Below are 21,775 nucleotides of genomic sequence, written 5' to 3'. Positions count from 1 at the left end.
AAGTTAAATTTTCATTAGCTTTCAACCAAAAAAAAAAAAAAAAAAAACACACACACACACAAACAAATTATAATAGTGCATTTTTCACAGTATGAACAGAAAAAGGAGGAAAAAATTTAACAAGATTGAATATTGGGTCTTTCAACAAAAAATTAAAGTGAAAAAAATTGAATTAAAAAAATTGGTGACATCTTTATTTAGAATAAGTTGTAGTATGACTTGAGGCATGACATATTTTTGGAAGATAGGAAAGTGGTTTGTGAAAAAGACAATTAGTTGTTGAAACTTGAAAGATAAGGCCAATTTGGAAAAAGGTTGTTAGGCCATAGACCCGGTTATCCAGGTTCATGTTCACGATTTTAAACAGAACTTTATATTCACAATTTTATAACTCTATGTTTAACAGTAGAACACAATTTTTGAATCTATATAGTAAAATTGTGAATATAGAGTTCAAAAATTATGAATATTGAATAATTTAATTTTGTGTATTAAAATCTAAAATTATGAATATAGAGATAATATTGTGAATATATAATTTTAAAATTGTGAAGATGTACCGAGTCATAGCATAATTTGCGTTTGGCGGTAGAACCAATTTCCTCATTGCTAATTTGCTATACAATGAAGATAAGAGAACGAGTGTAAGGATATATAATATTATAATAATCACTAACAATTTAACGCACCGTATGCAAATTCTCATGTCAAATACTAAAAAATAAAGTTGTAAATTGAAATGATTTGAATTGTATTTATATATTAAAAAAAAATTATAAATTGAAATAAATCCAACATTTTTTTTAGAAGAATGTCTAGAGAAATGTCAAATGAATTAAGGTTGTGTTTGGAACCCGGCCGGAATTATTTTTCTAATTTCCAATGTTTAGATGCAATTGAAAAATTCGGTCAACGAAAAATATTTTCTGTTGACTGGGAAAAATTTAGTCATTTTCCATCACACTCATAACAAAAATTCCGGCAGAAACCATAAGTCTAGTTTCTGCCGGGAACCATAACTCTAGTTTTCGGCGAGAACCAGAGCTGGTTTCCGGCGGAAACCAATTTTTTCTTTTTAAAATTTTTGATAAATAATATTATTTTTAATATTATTATAAATATTTTTATATTCTAAATAAAATATTTAACAATTTTAATTATACAATTCTACTCATTTTATAAAAAATAACTAAACACACAAAGACATTTTTCTACTATGCAACCAAACACGAGAAAAGAAAATGTTTTCTGAAAAATGAGTGAAGTCATTTTTCTACTTTCCAAACGGATCCTACAAGAAATTAATGCACTACACAATTGGTTCATGGAATGAATTTTAGAGTAAAAATATTATTTCTTAACGAATAAAATAAGCAATGAATAAAGTAGGAATTTCATTTCATTTTTTAGTTCTTTGAAGAAATAGAAATGCAAAAGATAAAATTACCTTCAACACACACATATATGTGTCTAATATTGTAATAATGATGATGATGTTGTTTTGATGTATTTGTAGTTAACATGTTATATATCTATAGTTAACATGTTTTGTGTCTTCAATTTATTTATATGCACATAAACGGTTAACTGTATGTACATAATATGTCAAAATTTGGTCCATGATGTACATAATAGGGGTATTTATATATTTTAAAAAGGTATTTCACTTATATTCCTTAAACCAATCAAACACTATAATATTTTTTAATCCCTTAAAATTCATTCCATGCATGAACCAAATATGCTGTAAATTTTGAGTTGTATTTATACTTGAGCAAATCTACACTCCTTTTCAATGTAAGACAATTGTTACTTAAAAGCCTTTCCAACTCAAATGGAAACACTTTGAGAATCAAATTTTTCATTCACCTATTATCCATTATAAGCGTCTCATTTCTAATGTGAAACAAATGTTACTTAAAAACCTTTCAAACTCAAATGAAAATACTTTGAGAATCAAATTTTTTATTCAACTATTATTCATTATGAGCGTATAATATATTAAATTCATATTCTTAACAAGAGAATTCGAATAAACTTTGAGCTAACACAAGTCAAAAGTGAAACTCACTCAAAATTAAATTTGTACCTATACATTTAAAAATATTTACTTTTGAATCATTATATAATTTTCTGATTAAAATAATAAAATTTGTTTTTTGTACACCTTAACCTATACTAATCTTGATTGAGATGAGACTTGAACATAAAATATTCATTATGAAATTATTGAATATAAAAAGCACAATAATATCTTCAAATCACAAGGTATTTGACAAACCTTGATTAAAAAAAAAAAAAAAACAAAAAAGGGTAATATTTTAGCATATAATCTTAATAAGATGAATGATTAATCCAAAACCAAAGGATAAGAGATTTGACAAAACTTGATAGTGAGACCTTGAGGCGAGTAATATGAGCGCACCGTCACAGCGACAGGCGCCTGTGACTTCGATTGGAATTCTCAAAAAGGAAAAAAGTGGAAATCATATTATATAATATATAATATATCTTTATTCTATAAATATATAATTGAATACAGATTACCTGGACATCTTCCCTGTTTTGTCTAAAGCTTGCCTGAACCGAGTAAAAAAAAGCTGTGTTGTTGAGCTCCAAATTCCTCATAAAGTCAAGGCAATGGAAACTGGTTCGGCTAAAGTTGAAAGCTTTTGACGGATCCTCAGAGAGGTATGGTAAGTTAGCAAATCATTTGATTTAGTTCCTTTAGTTTATTTTCGTGGTCGACTGTGCTGTTATTGGATTTCTTCATCAGGATGGTATTTCCTGATCTGGGTGTGTGGAGAAGTGAACTTTTCTTGGTTTATGGTGTTCTTGCTGCAAATCTCTGTTGAATTCTTTAATATTTGTTTTTGCTCTGATTGTTTGGGGCTAATTCCCTCGGGGAAGACCTGTTTGGGCGTTTAGCTGCTGTATTCTAGGGTTTTGGACTTTGGGATTTTTTGGAAACCCGCATCTCCGGTTTAATTCTGTTCAATTGAATGGAAATCAACTCAGAATTTAGCTGCTTTGTTTTTGAATTTAACAGGTACATAGAAATTTTGTTAAATCGCATCCAAGTAATTGAAATTATACATTTATTTTTTTTGTGAAATTTTCTTTACCTTTGATGGCTGCTAGTGCTTCTAAATAGTAAAATGTGGGGATGGCTTCTTTGCTTTTTTGTCAATGTCAGTTAAATTTCAAGAGTTTGAGTAAACCGTCATGATTTCTGAATTGGCCGTTAGGTGTGTGATTTCTTATGAAATGCAATTTTTAAAGGGGAATGAAACTATGTTGGAACATGGATAGGAATAGGATTCTCAACTTCTAGTCATAGTTCTTTAGCTTCTTGGTTTTTGTATGTTAAACTCCTTCTTGTGGAGCAACTAATGATGTGAATACATATACAATTGGTGTTCTCTATTATTAACTTTGATGGTTTATGTATCATTTTTTCAATTAAGTAGTATATTTATTTGAAAAAAAGGAATCAGAATAAACAAGTGCCTCTTAAGTCTTTACTAACACAAATAGCAGGGGGCTATTTGCCTTCTTTCTTTTCTTATTATCAGTAGTGTAATGCACTAACGTGGGAAGACAACTTCCTTTTTATTTTTTTTTTACCACCATGCCTGCAAGTAACTTTTATATACAACAATTCCTACGTAGTAGTGATTCTTAAACCTATGCCATAATTGATTCTTAAAAATAATACATTTCAACATGGTGAATTTCTGTTGAATTGGGCGAGTAATTTTTTCCCCCTAATTAACAATGAATTTTATTGGGTAAAGAGATTTTATTTAGGGAAAATTGCACTTTTCATCCCTAAGTTATAGGGTAATTGTAGGATTCGTCCTTATTTGTTGGTCGTGCTCACTTCTTGTCCCTTATTTATAACTTACATTGTGAATTTCGTCCTTTTTCTATTAGGTCGTCTCACTTCTCATCCCTAAGCTATAGTTGACGTTGCAAATTTTGTCCCTAATATTTTGTTGGAAAAAAAGATGAAATTTGCAACTTCAGTTATATCTTAGTGACGAGAAGTGAGCATGACCAACAAATATAGGGTCGAATCCTACAATTACCCTATAACTTAGGGACAAAAAGTGCAAATTCCCCTTTTATTTATTTATTTGTTTCTCAAAAACTTGAGCGTATACATTCACATTGTGAACTTTTTTTTTTTTTTTTTTTTAATTTGCATTAACAGCAGGTGTTTTGAAATGATAGAATGGCGGATTCTCATGCTTATGTTAATGTTGTTTAACTTTGAATAGTTTGATAATTGATAAGTAAAATGTTGAGTTATGAAATGACTGTTGGATGTGTGTTTCATTTTGAAATTTGTTCTTTTTATGGGTTTGACAAATGTCAGATCACTGATAGGATTTGAGAACTCTCAGTTGTAATTGCTTGCAAGGATAATTGCTCATAGAATCTATGTTGTACAATTCTATTGTATTCCCCTGAGGTTGACATACCAGAATAGGTATGCCTATTTTGTATAGTACATTAGTGAACTGTGAACCTTTTACAAAAAATTTCTTATATAATATTTTCTTTAATTCTTGTTTATATGATATTTCACTATTTGTTGTTTGTGCTGTGGGGCTAACTACTGTGTAATTTCATTAGTTCATTGGTTAGTACTGATAACGAAATATCACTGCTGAACTTATCTTCTGTGCTTTGCTGTAGGTGTGTTCATAAATCATAAGAAAGTGTTGCAACTGAGATTAAAAGTTTATAATGGAGTCTTGTAATTGCATTGACCCGCAATGGCCTGCCGACGAGTTACTGATGAAGTATCAGTATATATCAGATTTCTTCATCGCACTTGCTTATTTTTCCATCCCAGTTGAGTTGATATACTTCGTTAAGAAATCTGCCGTGTTCCCTTATAGATGGGTGCTTGTGCAGTTTGGTGCATTTATTATTCTTTGTGGAGCTACACACTTTATCAACTTATGGACATTTGGCATGCATACAAGAACAGTAGCTATAGTCATGACCACCGCAAAGCTATTGACTGCATTAGTTTCATGTGTGACTGCACTCATGCTAGTGCACATTATACCTGATTTATTAAGTGTCAAAACTAGGGAACTGTTCTTAAAAAATAAGGCTGCAGAACTTGATCGAGAAATGGGCCTTATCCGCACACAAGAAGAGACAGGTAGACATGTTAGAATGCTTACTCATGAAATTAGAAGCACTCTTGATAGACATACTATTTTAAAGACTACACTTGTGGAGTTGGGAAGGACGCTAGGTTTGGAAGAGTGTGCACTGTGGATGCCTACCCGTACTGGACTAGAGCTTCAGCTTTCATACACTCTTCGGCACCAAAATCCTGTTGGATTTACTGTACCGATTCACCTTCCTGTAATTAGTCAAGTATTCCATACAAATCGTGCAGTAAAAATATCGCCAAATTCTCCAGTAGCAAGGTTACGACCTGCTGGAAAGTACATCCCAGGCGAGGTGGTTGCCATCCGTGTCCCTCTTCTGCATCTCTCAAATTTCCAAATTAATGACTGGCCTGAACTTTCGACAAAACGCTATGCTTTGATGGTCTTGATGCTTCCTTCAGACAGCGCAAGACAATGGCATGTCCATGAGTTGGAGCTTGTTGAAGTTGTGGCTGATCAGGTTTGAAACTTCTGCACATCTCTTGATTAGCTACAAATGAGCTTGAATTGCAATTTATTAGAAAATTCTTCAATACAAAGATTCAATAGTTCCCCTCCTCAGCTAGAAAATTCCTCAAGCATAAAAAGCTTTTCTGAACTCATTTTGTGTCGGGAAAATTGCACTTTTCGTCCCTAAGTTATAGGGTAATTGTAGAATTCGTCCCTAATTGTTGGTTATGCTCACTTTTCGTCCCTAAGCTATAATTGACGTTGCAAATTTTGTCCCTTTATTAACAAAACATTAGCGACGAAATTTGCAACATTAGTATAGCTTAGGGACGAAAAGTGAGCATGACCTGTTATTAAAAGGACGAAAATTGCAACGTCAATTATAGATTAGGGACGAAAAGTGAACACGACCAACAAATAGGGACAAATTCTACAATTGTCCTATAACTTGGGGACGAAAAGTGCAATTTTTCCTTTTGTGTCCTTTTTTGGTTCTGTTATAGGTGTTGACCTAACTTGTTGTCATTGTTGCCCCAGGTTGCTGTTGCTCTCTCCCATGCTGCAATTTTAGAAGAGTCAATGAGGGCAAGGGATCTTCTTGTGGAGCAGAACATTGCCCTTGATCTGGCAAGAAGAGAAGCTGAAACAGCTGTTCGTGCTCGTAATGATTTCTTGGCTGTTATGAATCACGAGATGAGAACACCCATGCATGCAATAATAGCGCTTTCTTCCTTATTACAAGAAACCAAGTTGACGCCTGAACAGCGTCTGATGGTGGAAACAATCCTCAAAAGCAGCAATCTTTTGGCAACACTCATCAATGATGTCTTGGATCTTTCAAGACTAGAGGATGGTAGCCTGCAACTCGAGATAGGCACTTTTAATCTTCAGGCTCTCTTTTGGGAGGTAGGATTATTTGTTTTGTTCGTCTATGGTTGCCTTGTTTTCTCCATTTTGTCCTTTACAGCTTTGGATGATTAAGAATGTCTCATTATTACTGTAGGTCCATAATTTGATCAAGCCAATTGCCTCTGTGAAAAAGCTGTCTGTTACTCTAAGTTTGTCTTCAGATTTGCCCGAGTATGCCATTGGTGATGAAAAACGGCTAATGCAAGTTCTGTTGAATGTTGTTGGCAATGCTGTAAAATTCTCTAAAGAAGGCAGTATATCGGTTTCTGCTTTTGTTGCTAAATCGGAATTTTTAAGAGATCCTCAAGCTCCTGACTTCTTCCCAGTGATAACTGAAAATCACTTTTATTTACGTGTACAGGTCTGTACATTAGGCATTTTTTCTTTTGTGCCTATGTGATGTGCCATTACCAATCAAATTATTGATTTCATATATCTTGATTTTCTCACTATCTGCTTTTCGTTTGTGCAGGTTAAAGATACAGGAGTGGGAATTAACCCTCTGGACATTCCCAAAATCTTTAGCAAATTTGCTCAAAACCAATCATTGGCTACTAAAAACTCTGGTGGTTCTGGGCTTGGCCTTGCTATTTGTAAGAGGTATGCTCTCCCAGTTTAGTTCAGCTTGCCAGTGATCTGTGTAACAAAAGGAACACGTTTTCCTTTCTATGGAATATGAAATGCAAATACACAAGGGTGCTCGACTTGAAATTATGATTGTTTTCTTTATCTGATCTAATCTTTTGATTGCGCCATGACAGGTTCGTAAATCTTATGGAAGGACATATTTGGATTGAAAGTGAAGGTCTTGGCAAAGGAGCTACTGCTATTTTTATCGTCAAACTTGGAATTCCTGGACTCTCAAATGAATTGAAGCCCACTCTTGTTCCCAAACTTCCAGCTAATCATATCCACACAATTTTTTTAGGACTCAAAGTTTTGCTTATGGATGATAATAGGTGAGTTACTGTATTATGACCTTTTTTCAGTTGATTTCATCTTCATTCATTCATACTGCAACATCCATGTCGTTAGAATTGTCTAGGCATCAAAACTATCGGTTTCTGCTTCTTTTTCAGCATGTCCTTGGGGGCTTTCTTGATACTGAATTGCTGAGAAGGATTGGAAAATAAAACTTACACCTTATGAAATACAAAATAACTAGAATCGTTTCATCAACAAAAACCAAAAAGTTAAAACTAATGTGAAAATGAATTACTTTTCCAAAAATACTATATAGTATCACATGAACTGTATGGATACATACATGAAATACATGTGAATCTCAGCGGATTTAAAGGATATCTTACTAGACAATTCTATTTGATTTACCCTGTAGCTTAATTGTCGAATAACTTTGAATTTGATGGATATATTGATTATTGTGGCAGTATGAGCAGGATGGTGACCAAGGGACTGCTGGCGCACCTCGGGTTTGATGTAACAACTGCGAATTCTGGAGACGAGTGCTTTAGAGTGGTTAAACAGGAGCACAAGGTAGTAATTATAGATGTGAGCATGGCGGTTGTAGATGGATACAAGCTCTCTAATCAGATACATGAAAAGTTCTCAAAATGTCACGAGAGGCCATTCATCGTGGGGCTTATAGGAAGCACGGACCGAGTGATGAAAGAAAAATGCTTGAGGGCTGGTATGGATGGAGTAATACTAAAACCCATTTCTGTGGAGAAAATGAGGAATGTTTTAACCGAGCTTTTTGAGCATGGAGTTGTCCTCGACGCTCAATAGGATACGAGGAGGAGGAGGTGGTGTGTATATATGATTCAGCATTGTGGCAAAAATGGCAAGCTGTTGATCCAGTTTACATACAAAAATTTGTAGAATGATGATGTTGAGAAACCATGATGCATTTGTAGAGAACAATAATTTTTCTTCGAGTAATTCTTGCAGTGTTTTGCATTTTATATCTGCTTCTAGCTCTCATCGTCAATATATATATGTATACTTAAGACAGCCTCACAGGAGTCACAGCCATGCTTGAAGATGGTCCATGGAGTACCCTTTCACAAAAGGAAACAAATCAGCATGTTTAGTTCTATGGAACAAGTCATCAATGGAATGAAATTTCTTGAAATAGACTTATTACACCAGCAAACTGGATAGTGGAGTAGAATAGCAATTCTTATTCTATTTCATGCTTATTTTCCTCTTTTGAACTTTCTATTCTTGAAATTAATGCATTGATTGCCGGACTAGTAGATTTTTGAGTCATTGATAGATTATGTTTTTTTTTTTTTTTCTTTTTTGGTGCGCGATAGATTAGGTTTCTAGCTTTTGCTAGACTAATCATAAACATTCAGCATTCTTATCCAAAGGCGTTAATTTCAGAAATGGTCATTCGATTATTGATTTTTATCAATTTTTGTCATCGAATTTTAATTTAACTAAAGTTGGTATTTTAACTATTGATTTTGTACCAATTTTGATCATTCTGTTCAATAATTGTTAAAATTGAGGGAAAAAAATGTAAAATAAAATATTTGAACCTTTTATATATTACTGTAATGTAATATATACTTCTTAATATATATATATATATATATATATATATATATATATATATATATATTTGTAAATTCTCTAACTGGATATGGAGTGTTATTGTATATTTTATTGTTGTATTATGTGTTTTTTGTTTTGTTTTGTTTTTTTTGGGATAGCAAAAATGGTAGAAAAGGGCACTAGTATGTTACTTATTTATTTATTTTTTTGCTTTATTCTGTGTTAATTTTTTATTGTTCTAATTTGCCTTATTTTTGGTTGAAAATTTGGTAATCAAAGTGATGGATGAGTTGTAATTTACAGTAATATGGATAAGTTGTAATTTACATAATATTGCGAATTAGCCTGTACATCAACAATAATTAACAACATTAAAATATATTGATCAATTAGAATGTTAAACTAGTCTTTTCAATTATATCATCAATCCCAACCCTTCGTCAATTGAAATATATTTCGTCAATTGAAATATAGAAGGTTAAAATGCTTAAATATTTAGTTTTACATTTTTGCCCTCAATTTTAAAACCTATTTAACATAGATTTAACAGAAGGACCAAAATTAGTACAAAATCAATAGTTAATGGACCAACTTTGGTCAAATTAAAAGTCGATAACAAAAATTGGTAAAAGTCAATAGTCAAAGGATTATTTCTGGAATTAACTCTATTCAAGGAAGTAAATTACGAGTCGTTCAATCTATTTTTAGTTTTCATTTTTGTCCTGTATATTCTGCTTACAAGAAGTCTTTATCACATCAAATTTTTGAACTTTAAATCTTCCAATACTATTGGTATTGTTGACATCTTGACATTAATAATAATTTACAGTAGTGATATTAAGAGGGTTGGCTTGGTCTAGTTAGACTTGGTTAGGGCTGTCAAAGTGGTTCGAAGCCTGCGCAGACTAGCCCACACCCACCCTACGGTGAGACGGATTAGGGCCACGAGAAAAATAGCCCGCGAAATTACGAGCCTAACGGGCTTTGCCGGCAGCCCGCGGGCCAAACCCCTAATTAAAAAATAAATAAAAAATATACATATGATACCTTGTTGTGTAACATATATATATTATATAACATATAATATATATGTTATATATATAAAGTTGGATTGCAAATTTGCAATGTTAGTATTTGTAAACAACTCTACTTATTGTTTTGAACTTTGAATTCAATTAGAATAAATTAAAAAAAAAAAGAAAAAAAGAAAAAGAAAGACTGTGGACCGGTCCGCGTGGGGCGAACTAGGGTTGCATGAATATGATGTAAAGATATGAATTATAAAAAATAAATGAATCTCTTTGTTTTTATAATTATATGTTCATCTACTTTTACACTAACTTTCTTTTATGAATAATTGAAAATAATTTTGTAATGATATACATTTGTGACAATATTTAGATTTTGTCCCATGCAATTTCATCTTGCTCATTTATAATGAAATTGATCAATTAATATATCCATGTGCTTTTCAAAACCTACACGGTTTAAGCTAGGATAATCGCTGTAACTTTTTGTCCTAAATCTTGCATGACCTATTTAACACTACTTTGTCAATCTCATTTAACTTATAATTTATTAATCAAATCGATTTCTATTAATTACTTATTTTAACTTTTTATACTACGTAATAATTTTTTTAAAATCGATTCATGTAATTTTTAAACGCACAAATTAAATACATAGTATTATAGAATTTGAATTACAAAGATTTTGCATGAAATCTCATTAACCATACAGAACGTATAGTATAAGACCAAATGATACAATAGAATATTTAATGAGAATATCATTATACTTTTTTGAAATTATGAAATTTTATCATAGACAAAATTATCAATCAATACTGATTTATTGAGAAATCATGTGCGAAGGTTGTTTTTTAATCTAAAAATTGATAATGGGATTTAGTTTCTAGCTAAACATAATTGATTTTTCTTATGAGTGATTGGAACCGGATTGACTAATTAATTGATTTTTCTTCTCTGAATAATGATTCCTTATGTATTAAGTCTACTCCCCTATTACAAAAAATATCACGTTCAATTCGATCTATTTCTTATAGCATTCAATAGCTTTTGACAACATATTGAGCAACATGATTTTTCTTTATTTTGCAACAGAGATCGATTCTTACTTTGTAACCTTAAAAAAATACCCATCACTAATATCATTAGTTATTAATATCTAAAAACACCATAAATCACAAATATTCAAACAAAAACATAAAAATATTTACTTATAGTAGGGATGAAATAAAGAATATTCTAACAAAAAAACACCATGGACACAACTCTAGAGAATCCAAACATTTCATACACTGAAAACAAAACAATAAATAGATTAAACTGAAAAGTTAATCAAGAATTGAGCTACTTTAGAGAGTCCAAATATTTCTCTAGTTTTTTGAAAATATAAGTTTATTAAATGTATGAGATATAATTAATAAAAAAAATTGACAAATGAGTTATTCTTTTTACAAAAACCTCTACATTTTATCCCAGGTTCGTCATCCTACTTAGGGCGCCGACATCGATCTTCTGGGTACAATGCATGATCTCATTTGGTAAAACTACAACTTTATACACTTACACAATATCTCTTTTGTATGCTTTATCCTTTCAGCACTAAAAAACCCCAATTAAAAGCACCGAGTATACAATAGCATCACGGCATATATTACTGCCAACCATTTCATTGAAAAGTTCAATACTTTCTAAAAGCATATCCTTTTTGCATAGTCCTTTACTCAACATTGTGTAAGCTACATGATCTACATCTATGTCATTCATCCTCATCCTCTCAAATATATGTCTTGCAGAATATAACTTCCATGTCTGCAAAACCTACCCATTCAAAAGGCCCATCCTTCAATTGTTGTATTCGTGCTTTCGTAGACGAATAATTTTTTAAGCTCTTGCAAAATTTCTATCACTGTTGCATTCTTTAACAGGACAATTAATCACATCTAAATAATAAATTCTTGACAAAAACATACTTCGAAGACGTGTCCAAAACCACCATACACTTGTAGAATTGTGCAAAGGAGAATGGCTCGTTCCAAAATATTAAACTACTTAAAATAGTTTTAAGATATCATGAAATGAAATCAAAAGTAGAAGTAGAATGACAAATCATTCCGAGACGAAGAATCTTTTCCGCATCGTTAAACATGAAATTGGTTGTAGTGGACAAAACCTGCTCTCTGTTTATACTTTCTTAGTGATGATAGAGTCATTGTTGGTTGTGAAATTATGGTCTTAGACAGGGCAGGTTTTTTGATTTGCGGGGCTCTATGCTAATAACTAAATGAGGCCCTATCAAAGTATAAATAAACTGCGAATTGAAGAAAAATTGCAAAGAGAAAAATGCAAAAAAACCTAATTTTGAACCAATATATTCACAAATACATATACTAACTATTAGACCAGGGCTGGACTAGGGACTCCCAAAATTTTGGGGCCCTGTGCGATCGCACGTCTTGCACTGCCCTAAAATCCGGCCCTGGTCTTAGATAGCAATTGAGGTTGGCCTGGGTTACAATATTGAACGGAGAAATTGGGGGACGAGAACAATATAATTCAAGTTGGTGCTTTAATTGAGGGTAAAAATGAGCTGAGGCTGTGATACATTTTTATTTATTTATTTTTTTTGAGAAAGGGCTGAGGCTGTGATACTACTAGTGTATATTTGTGTTCACTCACCCCAGCCCCAGGCCACTTATATAGTAACATTATATGTATATTTGAAGATAATAAAATGGATGAGAAGAATGAAGATATATGTCACGATATCAGATAATCAAAAATTTGAAAAGCAAATTATTCTTATCATCCTATGCACTCCAACAATTATATTCAAATTATATTTTATACTTTTGACAGCTTCTTATAAAATAAAATACTCCCATTTGATCTTTGCATTGAACACCAAGCTAAGTCATAGAAAGAGATTAAAGAAGCTTAGCTTAGTTTACCTTGTATGGCAGTTCCATCTTTTTTAATTCGTCCTTTAAATTTGTCTTTGTTGCTTTTTTGAGGTAAGCCCAGTGAGACAAGCACCTTAGCTTGGGACCATTATTCGTCTTCTTCTTCTACACTACACTCTTGAGATTCTAATTTCACCTTTAAGCCTCACTACAAAAATTTGATATTATTGTTAGCATGCATTTTATTACAAATAATATAATTAAATTTCAAAATAGACTGATTAATTCATTCACTATTAGAGAAGAGCACAAATTAAGGCATACTGCAACATTAATGCACAGTGCACATTGAATTTGCGGCAAAGGCTAATAACAAGCCTTCCCAAATATTATTTTCCAACTTCGATACTTACACTTTAAGAATTAATCTAATTCATTTATTATCCATTTTGAACATATAACATGCATATTGAGTTAAACCTTTTACTTAGGATCGGAGTCCGGAGAACTTGAATCCAATTTAATTGGACCTAAACCATAAGTGGACACTACTTAAAATTAAACCACAAATTGATTACTTTAAATGTAATTTTAATCTAATTTAATTTTTTCAGCAAAACGATGTTCTGACCAATCGGTTATCATCCTTATTAAATTTTACAAGAATTTTATGAACATACCGTGATTTACATAACAAAAGATCATCTAGTTTGCTAATCCAAAGGATTAAATCCGCCAAACTCATATTCTTACTAAAAAATTTCAAATTTAATATTTTTTGGTTAGATTTGATCATTTCATCGTTCTGATGACGAGTATAACATCCACTATAAACATATAACCATATTATCATCTATCGTGTCTTTTACAAAAGTGCACTTGTCACTATCTTTTATCTTAAACCCATCTGTAACCATTGCGTCATCAAATTTTTGTGTCATTGTTTAGGGATGGGTTTTTAACCCTACAATGATTTAACCATTTTACAACCTTTATTATTTTGGCTTGGATCTAAAAATTCCTTAGGTTATTGGATACAAATTTCTTCATCTAACTCTCCATTTAAGAAATCGTTTTTCATATCCACTTGATGAACTTTCAAGTTTCGCAACGCGACAATGACAAGTATAATCTTAATGTAATTTATTCTCGTCACAGTAGAATAAGCTAGTGTAGAAATAATCATGGCCTCCCATTGCTTGGCATTATATTTCTCAATATCTGGTTTCATCTTCTTCAAAAGACCTATTTACATCCTAAGGGTTTACAAAAAAAAAAAAAAAAAAAAAAAAAAANAAAAAAAAAAAAAAAAAAAAAAAAAAAAACACATACACACACACACATTTAGATCCTAAGGGTTTACAAGTTAGAGGAAGATCAACTAATTCTCAAGTATGATTTTGTAAAATAAAATCTGCTTCACTTTTTATAGCATATTTTCAATTGATCCATCAGTAAAAGTCACGATTTCTAAGTAAGTTTGCCGATTATTTTCTAACAAAACAAGTTTAAAAAATTTAATTTATTTTCTAATAAATAAGTTAGATTAATTAACTCATACTCTAATAAATAACTTAACTCATTCTGGTTTATTTTCTAATAAATGCACGTACTAATTGCTTTTGACAGCTTCTTGTAAAATACTTTCATTAGATCCCAGTTCTTATATCGTGGACCGTGGTCCCAAAACGACGTTGTTTCAGTAAGTGAAAGACGAAGCCCGTAATTGACACTACAGTTCATCTCAAAAGACTCTGCCTTACATTTGTTTTGATATTATCGAATGATACTGTAGTTATATCGAAATGTAACTGTAATTGTGTTGAAATGTAATTGCAGTGTATATGATCTGATACTGAATAACAGTTTCACATTGTTGTTATATATTACCGAATGAAACTGTAGTTATATCGAAATGTAACTGTAGTTGTGTTGAAATGTAACTGCAGTGTATATGAACTGATATTGAATAACAGTTTCACATTTGTGTTTTTATATTATCGAATGAAACTGTAGTTATATCAAAATGTAACTGTAGTTGTGTTGAAATGTAACTGAAGTTGTGTTGAAATGTAACTGCAGTGTATATGAACTGAAAGTGAGGCACGCTAATTCATAAGGTTGTTTTCATTAATCAAAACGACGTCGTTTTGATTCGCGGTCCACAATGCATTGTGGACCACGGTCTACTATATAATTTGCGATTAGATCCTTGTATTCAACACCAAGCTAAGACATATATAGAAAGAAATTAAAGGAGCTTAGCTGGTTAGTTCCATCTTTTTTGTCCTTTACATTAATTTGTATGTTTTTGTTGCTTTTATTTTATGAGGTTCGTATAAAGGAGCTTAGCTGGTTAGTTACATCTTTTTTGTCCTTTACATTAATTTGTATGTTTTTGTTGCTTTTATTTTATGAGGTTCGTATGCCCAGTGAGACAACCAACTTGGGACCATTCTTCTTCTTCTTCTACGCTACAGTTTAGAGATTCTAATTTAGCCTTTTAAGCCTCACTATAAGAATTTGATATTTTTAGCATTTTATTCCAAACAAATAATTTTCAAAACAGACTAATTAGTCTATTCAATAGTTGAAAGAGAAAAGCACAAATTAAGAATTTGGGACAAAGGCTAAATGGTTAATTATACTAGTTACAAGTCTTCCCAAACATTACTTTCCCAATTTTAACGGTATTTTGAGAATTAATTTATAATTCACCCATCTATTATCTATTTTGAGCATATAATATATGAAATTAAATGTCTGACTTAACAGAACTTGAATCTACTTTGATATGATCCAAACTTTAGGTAGATCTCACTTAAAATTATAACGTAAATTGGTTACTTTAAATATCATGTATTTATAGCTAATTTTTCCAACACAATTGGTAAAGTTCACTTCTACTCATATTATAGTGTTTAAATTTATGGGGGTTTTCTGTGTAGTTAGCTTGTTTTGTGGTTATTGGGGTGATTTGATAATAATTGTGCACTTGCTGGTTTCTTTTTGCTATATAAGAGGTCTTTGAGACGCTAATAAGCATGAAACGTAGTGAATTGGAGAATTGTACAGTTAGTTGATTACCAATTACATGCCTTTTTGTCCACTCCGTATAGTAGAGAATGACGAAAACACTTCCACTAATTCTATATTTTAATATCTAAGATTTTCTTTAAAATAAATAAATAAATAGATATCTAAGACTGAAGAATGCTCGTTGACCAAGGAGCTAGAGCTAGAGCGGGAGGAGCAGTACCGATCTAAGAATAGCTTCCAAGAAATAAATTGAAGCACTAGAAATTGGAAATATGGCAAACAAGACTTCATACGCCAATTTGTGCATATGAAAACATAATTACACAAATGCTAGTGCATCCCTCACTACTAAAGTGCACTATCACTCAATCATATTATTGCACAACACCAATGACCACAGAGCTCACTAATAGCAAACCAAATGCACGGCTGAACACCGGCCTAATTTTTTTTTTTTATAAACTAAAAATTGGGCATTCCATAGTTCCACAAATGCACTATGCGTGCTTCCTTAAAATGCTAGTGCATACCAATTAAACTACTTAAGTGCATGCATACTCTGATCTTCTAAAAATGCACATCACTTATCTCTCAAAGTGCACAGATAAAACACTGATGTTAGCCAAAAAAAGAAAAAAAAAGAAAACTAAAATGCGGTAGCCCCACGACATTAACACTATTTTAAAGCACATGCATATTCACAAAATGTCAACCTAGCAAATAAGAAAGTTTAATGCGTAATTGGAAAGCCGACGCAACAAAACACAAGAAAGTTGCCGATGCGGATTTTACATACATTTCGATCAATAGGTAGGATTCCTCCATTCATAGCAACTCCTTGCTATGAATGGAGGAATCTTAAAAAGAACAACGTAACTCGCATGGAATTGTTAGCATTAGTATTATTATTAACAAACTCCGATCCTGCTTTCCTCTCTGCTCTGAGCTCTCCACAAACTCCACCATATATATATATATATAGACTCCAAGGAGGATGGTCGACAGAAGGTGGCGGGTGATGAGTGAGAATAAGAGGTTAGTTTCGCAGTCGCCAGTTTTTTTTTTTTTTTTTTTTTTTTTTGCACGCTTTTTCTCGCTTCTTCGCTTTGCTCATGTCGCCTCGCTTTGCTTTTGCGCTTAAGCGCAAAAAGCGAGTGCTTTTAATAAGTTTGATTCTACCGGTGTCATTTCCAGCCGGAATCTCCCTATGTGCCGGCGCGTGGTGGCTCCGATGGCATTAGTGGAGTTAGTGCTGATAGTGGAAGTAGTATTTTCAGGAAAAGAGTCTCTTTATGTCTCAATTCCTATGTATATATATGTGTAATCAGTGTGTAGTGATAAGACATAGAAATACATAAAAGCTTTAAGTTTCACACTCTTCTCAAGGCTACAACTTCAGTAAATATCTTCTGTGCTTTGCTGTAGGTGTGTTCATAAGAAAGTGTTTATAATGGAGTCTTGTAATTGCATTGACCCGCAATGGCTTGCCGACGAGTTACTGATGAAGTATCAGTATATATCAGATTTCTTCATCGCACTTGCTTATTTTTCCATCCCACTCGAGTTGATATACTTTGTTAAGAAATTGGTAGTTTTTCCTTATAGATGGGTGCTTGTGCAATTCAGTGCAGTGATTATTCTTTGTGGAGCTACACACTTTTGCAGTGCTACTGTTCTTGTATGCATGCCAAAGGCCTATAATTTGATCAAGCCAATTGCCTCTGTGAAAAAGCTGTCTGTTACTCTAAGTTTGTCTTCAGATTTGCCCGAGTATGCCATTGGTGATGAAAAACGGCTAATGCAAGTTCTGTTGAATGTTGTTGGCAATGCTGTAAAATTCTCTAAAGAAGGCAGTGTATCGGTTTCTGCTTTCGTTGCTAAATCGGAATTTTTAAGAGATCCTCAAGCTCCTGACTTCTTCCCAGTGATAACTGTAAATTAGGCATTTTTTCATTTGTGCCTATGTGCCATTACCAATCAAAATATTGATTTTCTCACTATCTGCTTTCGTTTGTGCAGGTTAAAGATACAGGAGTGGGAATTAACCCTCTGGACATTCCCAAAATCTTTAGCAAATTTGCTCAAAACCAATCATTGGCTACTAAAAACTCTGGTGGTTCTGGGCTTGGCCTTGCTATTTGTAAGAGGTATGCTCTGATCTCCCAGTTTAGTTCAGCTTGCCTGTGATCTATGAAATGCAAATACACAAGCTAAGGGTGCTCGACTTGAAATTATGATTGTTTGTTTTCTTTATCTGATATAATCTATCAATTGTGCCATGACAGGTTCGTAAATCTTAGGGAAGGACATATTTGGATTGAAAGTGAAGGTCTTGACAAAGGAGCTAATGCTATTTTTATCGTCAAACTTGGAATTCCTGGAGAAAATGAGGAATGTTTTAACCGAGCTTTTTGAGCATTTTCTCCAGGAATTCCAAGTTTGACGATAAAAATAGCATTAGCAATCCAAATATGTCCTTCCCTAAGATTTACGAACCTGTCATGGCACAATTGAAAGATTATATCAGATAAATAAAACAATCATAATTTCAAGACGAGCACCCTTAACTTGTGTATTTGCATTTCATAGATCACAGGCAAGCTGAACTAAACTGGGAGATCAGAGCATACCTCTCCACAAATAGCAAGACCAAGCCCAGAACCACCAGAGTTTTCAGTAGCCAATGATTGGTTTTGAGCAAATTTGCTAAAGATTTTCGGAATGTCCAGAGGGTTAATTCCCACTCCTGTATCTTTAACCTGCACAAACAAAAAGCAGATGTGAGAAAATCAAGATATATATATGAAATCAATAACCATGCTTATTCTATTTCTTGCTTATTTTACTCTTTTGAACTTTCTATTCTTGAAATTATTGCATTGATTGCCGGACTAGTAGAGTTTTGACTCATTGATAGATTAGGTTTTTTTTTTTTTGTGCGCGATAGATTAAATTTCTAGCTTAGGCTAGACTAATCATAAGCGAGCTCCCAGAGTTCTTATCCAAAGGCGTTAATTCCAGAAATAGTTTTCGGCTATTGACTTTTTCAAATTTTGTCCTCGACTCTTAATTTGACTAAAGTTGGTACTTTAACTATTGATTTTGTACCAATTTTGGTCATTCTGTTCAATCTATGTTAAATAGGTGTTAAAATTGAGTACAAAAATGTAAAATAAAATATTTGAGCCTTTTATATATTACTGTAATGTAATATATACTTCTTAATAATTTTTTTTTTTATGTAAATTCTCTAATGGGATGTGGAGTGTTATTATGTATAATTTTTCTTTTTTGCTTTATTATGTGTTAATTTTTTACTGTTCTAATTTACCATTTTTTTAATGAAAATTTGGTAATCAAAGTGATGGATGAGTTGTAATTTACACTAATATTGCGAATTAGCCTGTACATCAACAATAATTAACAACATTGAAATATATTGACCAATTAGAATGTTAAACTAGACTTTTCAATTATATCATCAATTCCAACCCTGTCAATTGAAATATAGCATTGAAATATATTTCGTCAATTGAAATATAGAATGTTAAAATGCTCAAATATTTAGTTTTACATTTTTACCCTCAATTTTAACACTATTTAACAGAAAGACCAAAATTTGTACAAAATCAATAATTAATGGATCAACTTTGGTCAAATTAAAAATCAAGGACAAAAATTGGTAAAAGTCAATAGTCAAATGACCATTTTTGGAATTAATTCCGTTCAAAAAATAAATCACGAGTCATTCAATCAATCTTTAGTTTTCATTTTTATCCTGTATATTCTGCTCACAAGAAATCTTTATCACATCAAATTTTTATAATTGGAAAATTTCTCTAATTTTCTGAAAATTTTGAAAACTAGAAAACAGAAAACAGAAAACATGTTTACTAGCACAGTTTTCCATTTTGAAAACAGGAAATAATTTTTCAGTTTTCAAGAAAACTGAAACACTATAAAAAACTGTTTTCTAAATGGAAAACAGAATCAGCTATCATCTATTAGACTATATGTCATTATAACCACATTCTTACCATTATCTACTTACATATTTATTCATTACTATGATTACATTTATTATCATCTTCTTTTACTTATCATCATCTTCTATCTTTTCTATTTACATTATTTATTTAAACATAACTTATTTGATTATGCTTAAAATTATACATCATTCACATTATCTAAATTAAAAATTGAAACCTATACCACGCTTTATATTTTGATTGAACTCAATTGATTATTGGTTTTGGTCCAGATATCAGATATCGAAATTTCACAAATATATTACTATATTAGAATTCAAAATAAAAATTATATATTACATACATGTCATGTCATTCAAATGAATATATCCAAACATATTTTAAATATTAGCTCAAAAAATATTAATATTATCTAAATTAAATTTTTTGTGAACTTAATAGGTTATTGGTTCAAATATATTTTTATTTATGTTATATACATATATAAATTTGGTCCGGATATCAAATGTAAATTCTTTTTTTACATATATTGGACTTCAAAGTAAAATATATATTTATTCTATTTAAATCAAATATATTTTAAAATATTTTAAATATAAGGTCTAAAAATATCGAATTTAAACTTATTGTTAATTTTATAACGTTAATTTGAAAAAATAAATTTGAAAAAATAAGTGTTAGTAAACAAGTTTTTTAAACAGAAAACAGGAAATGAAAAACTCAGAATGAAAACTGAAAAATTGAAAAACAGAAAACAGAAAACAGTTTTCTGTTAGTAAACAGACCCTAAATCTTCCAATTATATACAATCTATCAATTGGGTACCAACCGAGCTGCCCAACATTTGAGGCAATAGTATTGGTATTGTTGACATCTTGACATTAATAATAATTTACAATAGTGATGTTAAGTGGGTTAGCTTGGTCTAGTTAGACTTGGTATTCTTGAGAGCAAATTGGTATATAAAAATAATACTGTAGGTTTATAAAAATAATATCAATTGATCAATTATTACTAAATATATTACTCTATTTTTTATAAATAAAATTAATATATAAAAAATTATGAAAAATATCTTGGTATCATTTTAATAATTTGTGACTAACCCACAATAATAAATTTACGTATCTGAAAATTTATTTTAAAAATAAATCAATATGAATTTCATTTAAAATATTTTATTTAGTTTTTAATAATATGATTTTTATACATCAATGTTATTTATACAAAAAGAAAAGGATAAAAGGATAAATAAATTTAAATTGAAAGAAATTAAAAAGAAAATATATGATTGCTTTCGGTATGTGTTGGCAAGTTTTACTGGTCTGTGTAGCAGCATGGACCATGAAGTATGTATCATTTTAATTACACTTCAATTTTATTTGATAATATTGTTTTGTTTTGTAATTTTATTTTTCACACACACTAGTTTCATTATAGCAATATATATTAAAGAGTCAATTCCTTTTTTGGTCCTAGACTTATAGTGGCAAAGACAATTTTAGTCATCCATAAAAAATTTTGCCATTTTTTGGACAGACTTATTGTGACGATGACAAATTTGGTCCTCCGTCTGATTTTCCATATTAACTGTTAAATATAAGGGTATTTTTGTCAATCCATGCTATCTTCTTCCCCAATTTTATCTTTTCAGAACTTTTAAAAAGTAAGTGCTCCCACCCTTCATCAACCTTTATGTTTATCTTTTCTCAACTTTATGTTCTACGAATTGAAGGGAA

At 31.4% G+C, this 21,775-nt stretch overlaps 2 protein-coding genes across 4 annotated transcripts; both read left to right on the top strand.

Annotated features, from left to right (window-relative positions):
• Positions 1–2,540: 2,540 nt before the first annotated feature.
• LOC116022932 (ethylene receptor 1) lies at positions 2,541–8,773 on the top strand. Of its 3 annotated transcripts, none has more exons than XM_031263864.1 (7): positions 2,541–2,696; positions 4,705–5,658; positions 6,186–6,554; positions 6,652–6,918; positions 7,030–7,157; positions 7,319–7,516; positions 7,958–8,773. In XM_031263864.1, exons 2-7 carry the CDS (start codon positions 4,756–4,758, stop codon positions 8,304–8,306), a joined length of 2,214 nt encoding a protein of 737 aa, XP_031119724.1. In that variant the 5' UTR covers positions 2,541–2,696; positions 4,705–4,755; the 3' UTR covers positions 8,307–8,773. The 3 variants fall into 3 exon arrangements, with proteins under 3 accessions (XP_031119724.1, XP_031119709.1, XP_031119717.1); XM_031263849.1 differs by having other exon boundaries at positions 7,949–8,773; XM_031263857.1 differs by having other exon boundaries at positions 2,549–2,691; positions 7,949–8,773.
• Positions 8,774–16,905: 8,132 nt separating this feature from the next.
• On the top strand, positions 16,906–18,462 carry LOC116011403 (ethylene receptor-like). Its single transcript, XM_031250969.1, has 4 exons — positions 16,906–17,082; positions 17,473–17,980; positions 18,067–18,194; positions 18,333–18,462. The coding sequence occupies exons 1-4, from the start codon at positions 17,042–17,044 to the stop codon at positions 18,460–18,462; spliced, it is 807 nt and encodes a 268-aa protein (XP_031106829.1). The 5' UTR covers positions 16,906–17,041.
• The last annotated feature ends 3,313 nt before the right edge of the window (positions 18,463–21,775 follow it).

Source organism: Ipomoea triloba, chromosome 1 (assembly GCF_003576645.1).
Source record: "Ipomoea triloba cultivar NCNSP0323 chromosome 1, ASM357664v1".
Taxonomy (NCBI): Eukaryota; Viridiplantae; Streptophyta; class Magnoliopsida; order Solanales; family Convolvulaceae; genus Ipomoea; species Ipomoea triloba.
This window is presented reverse-complemented; position numbering and strand designations above follow the sequence as displayed.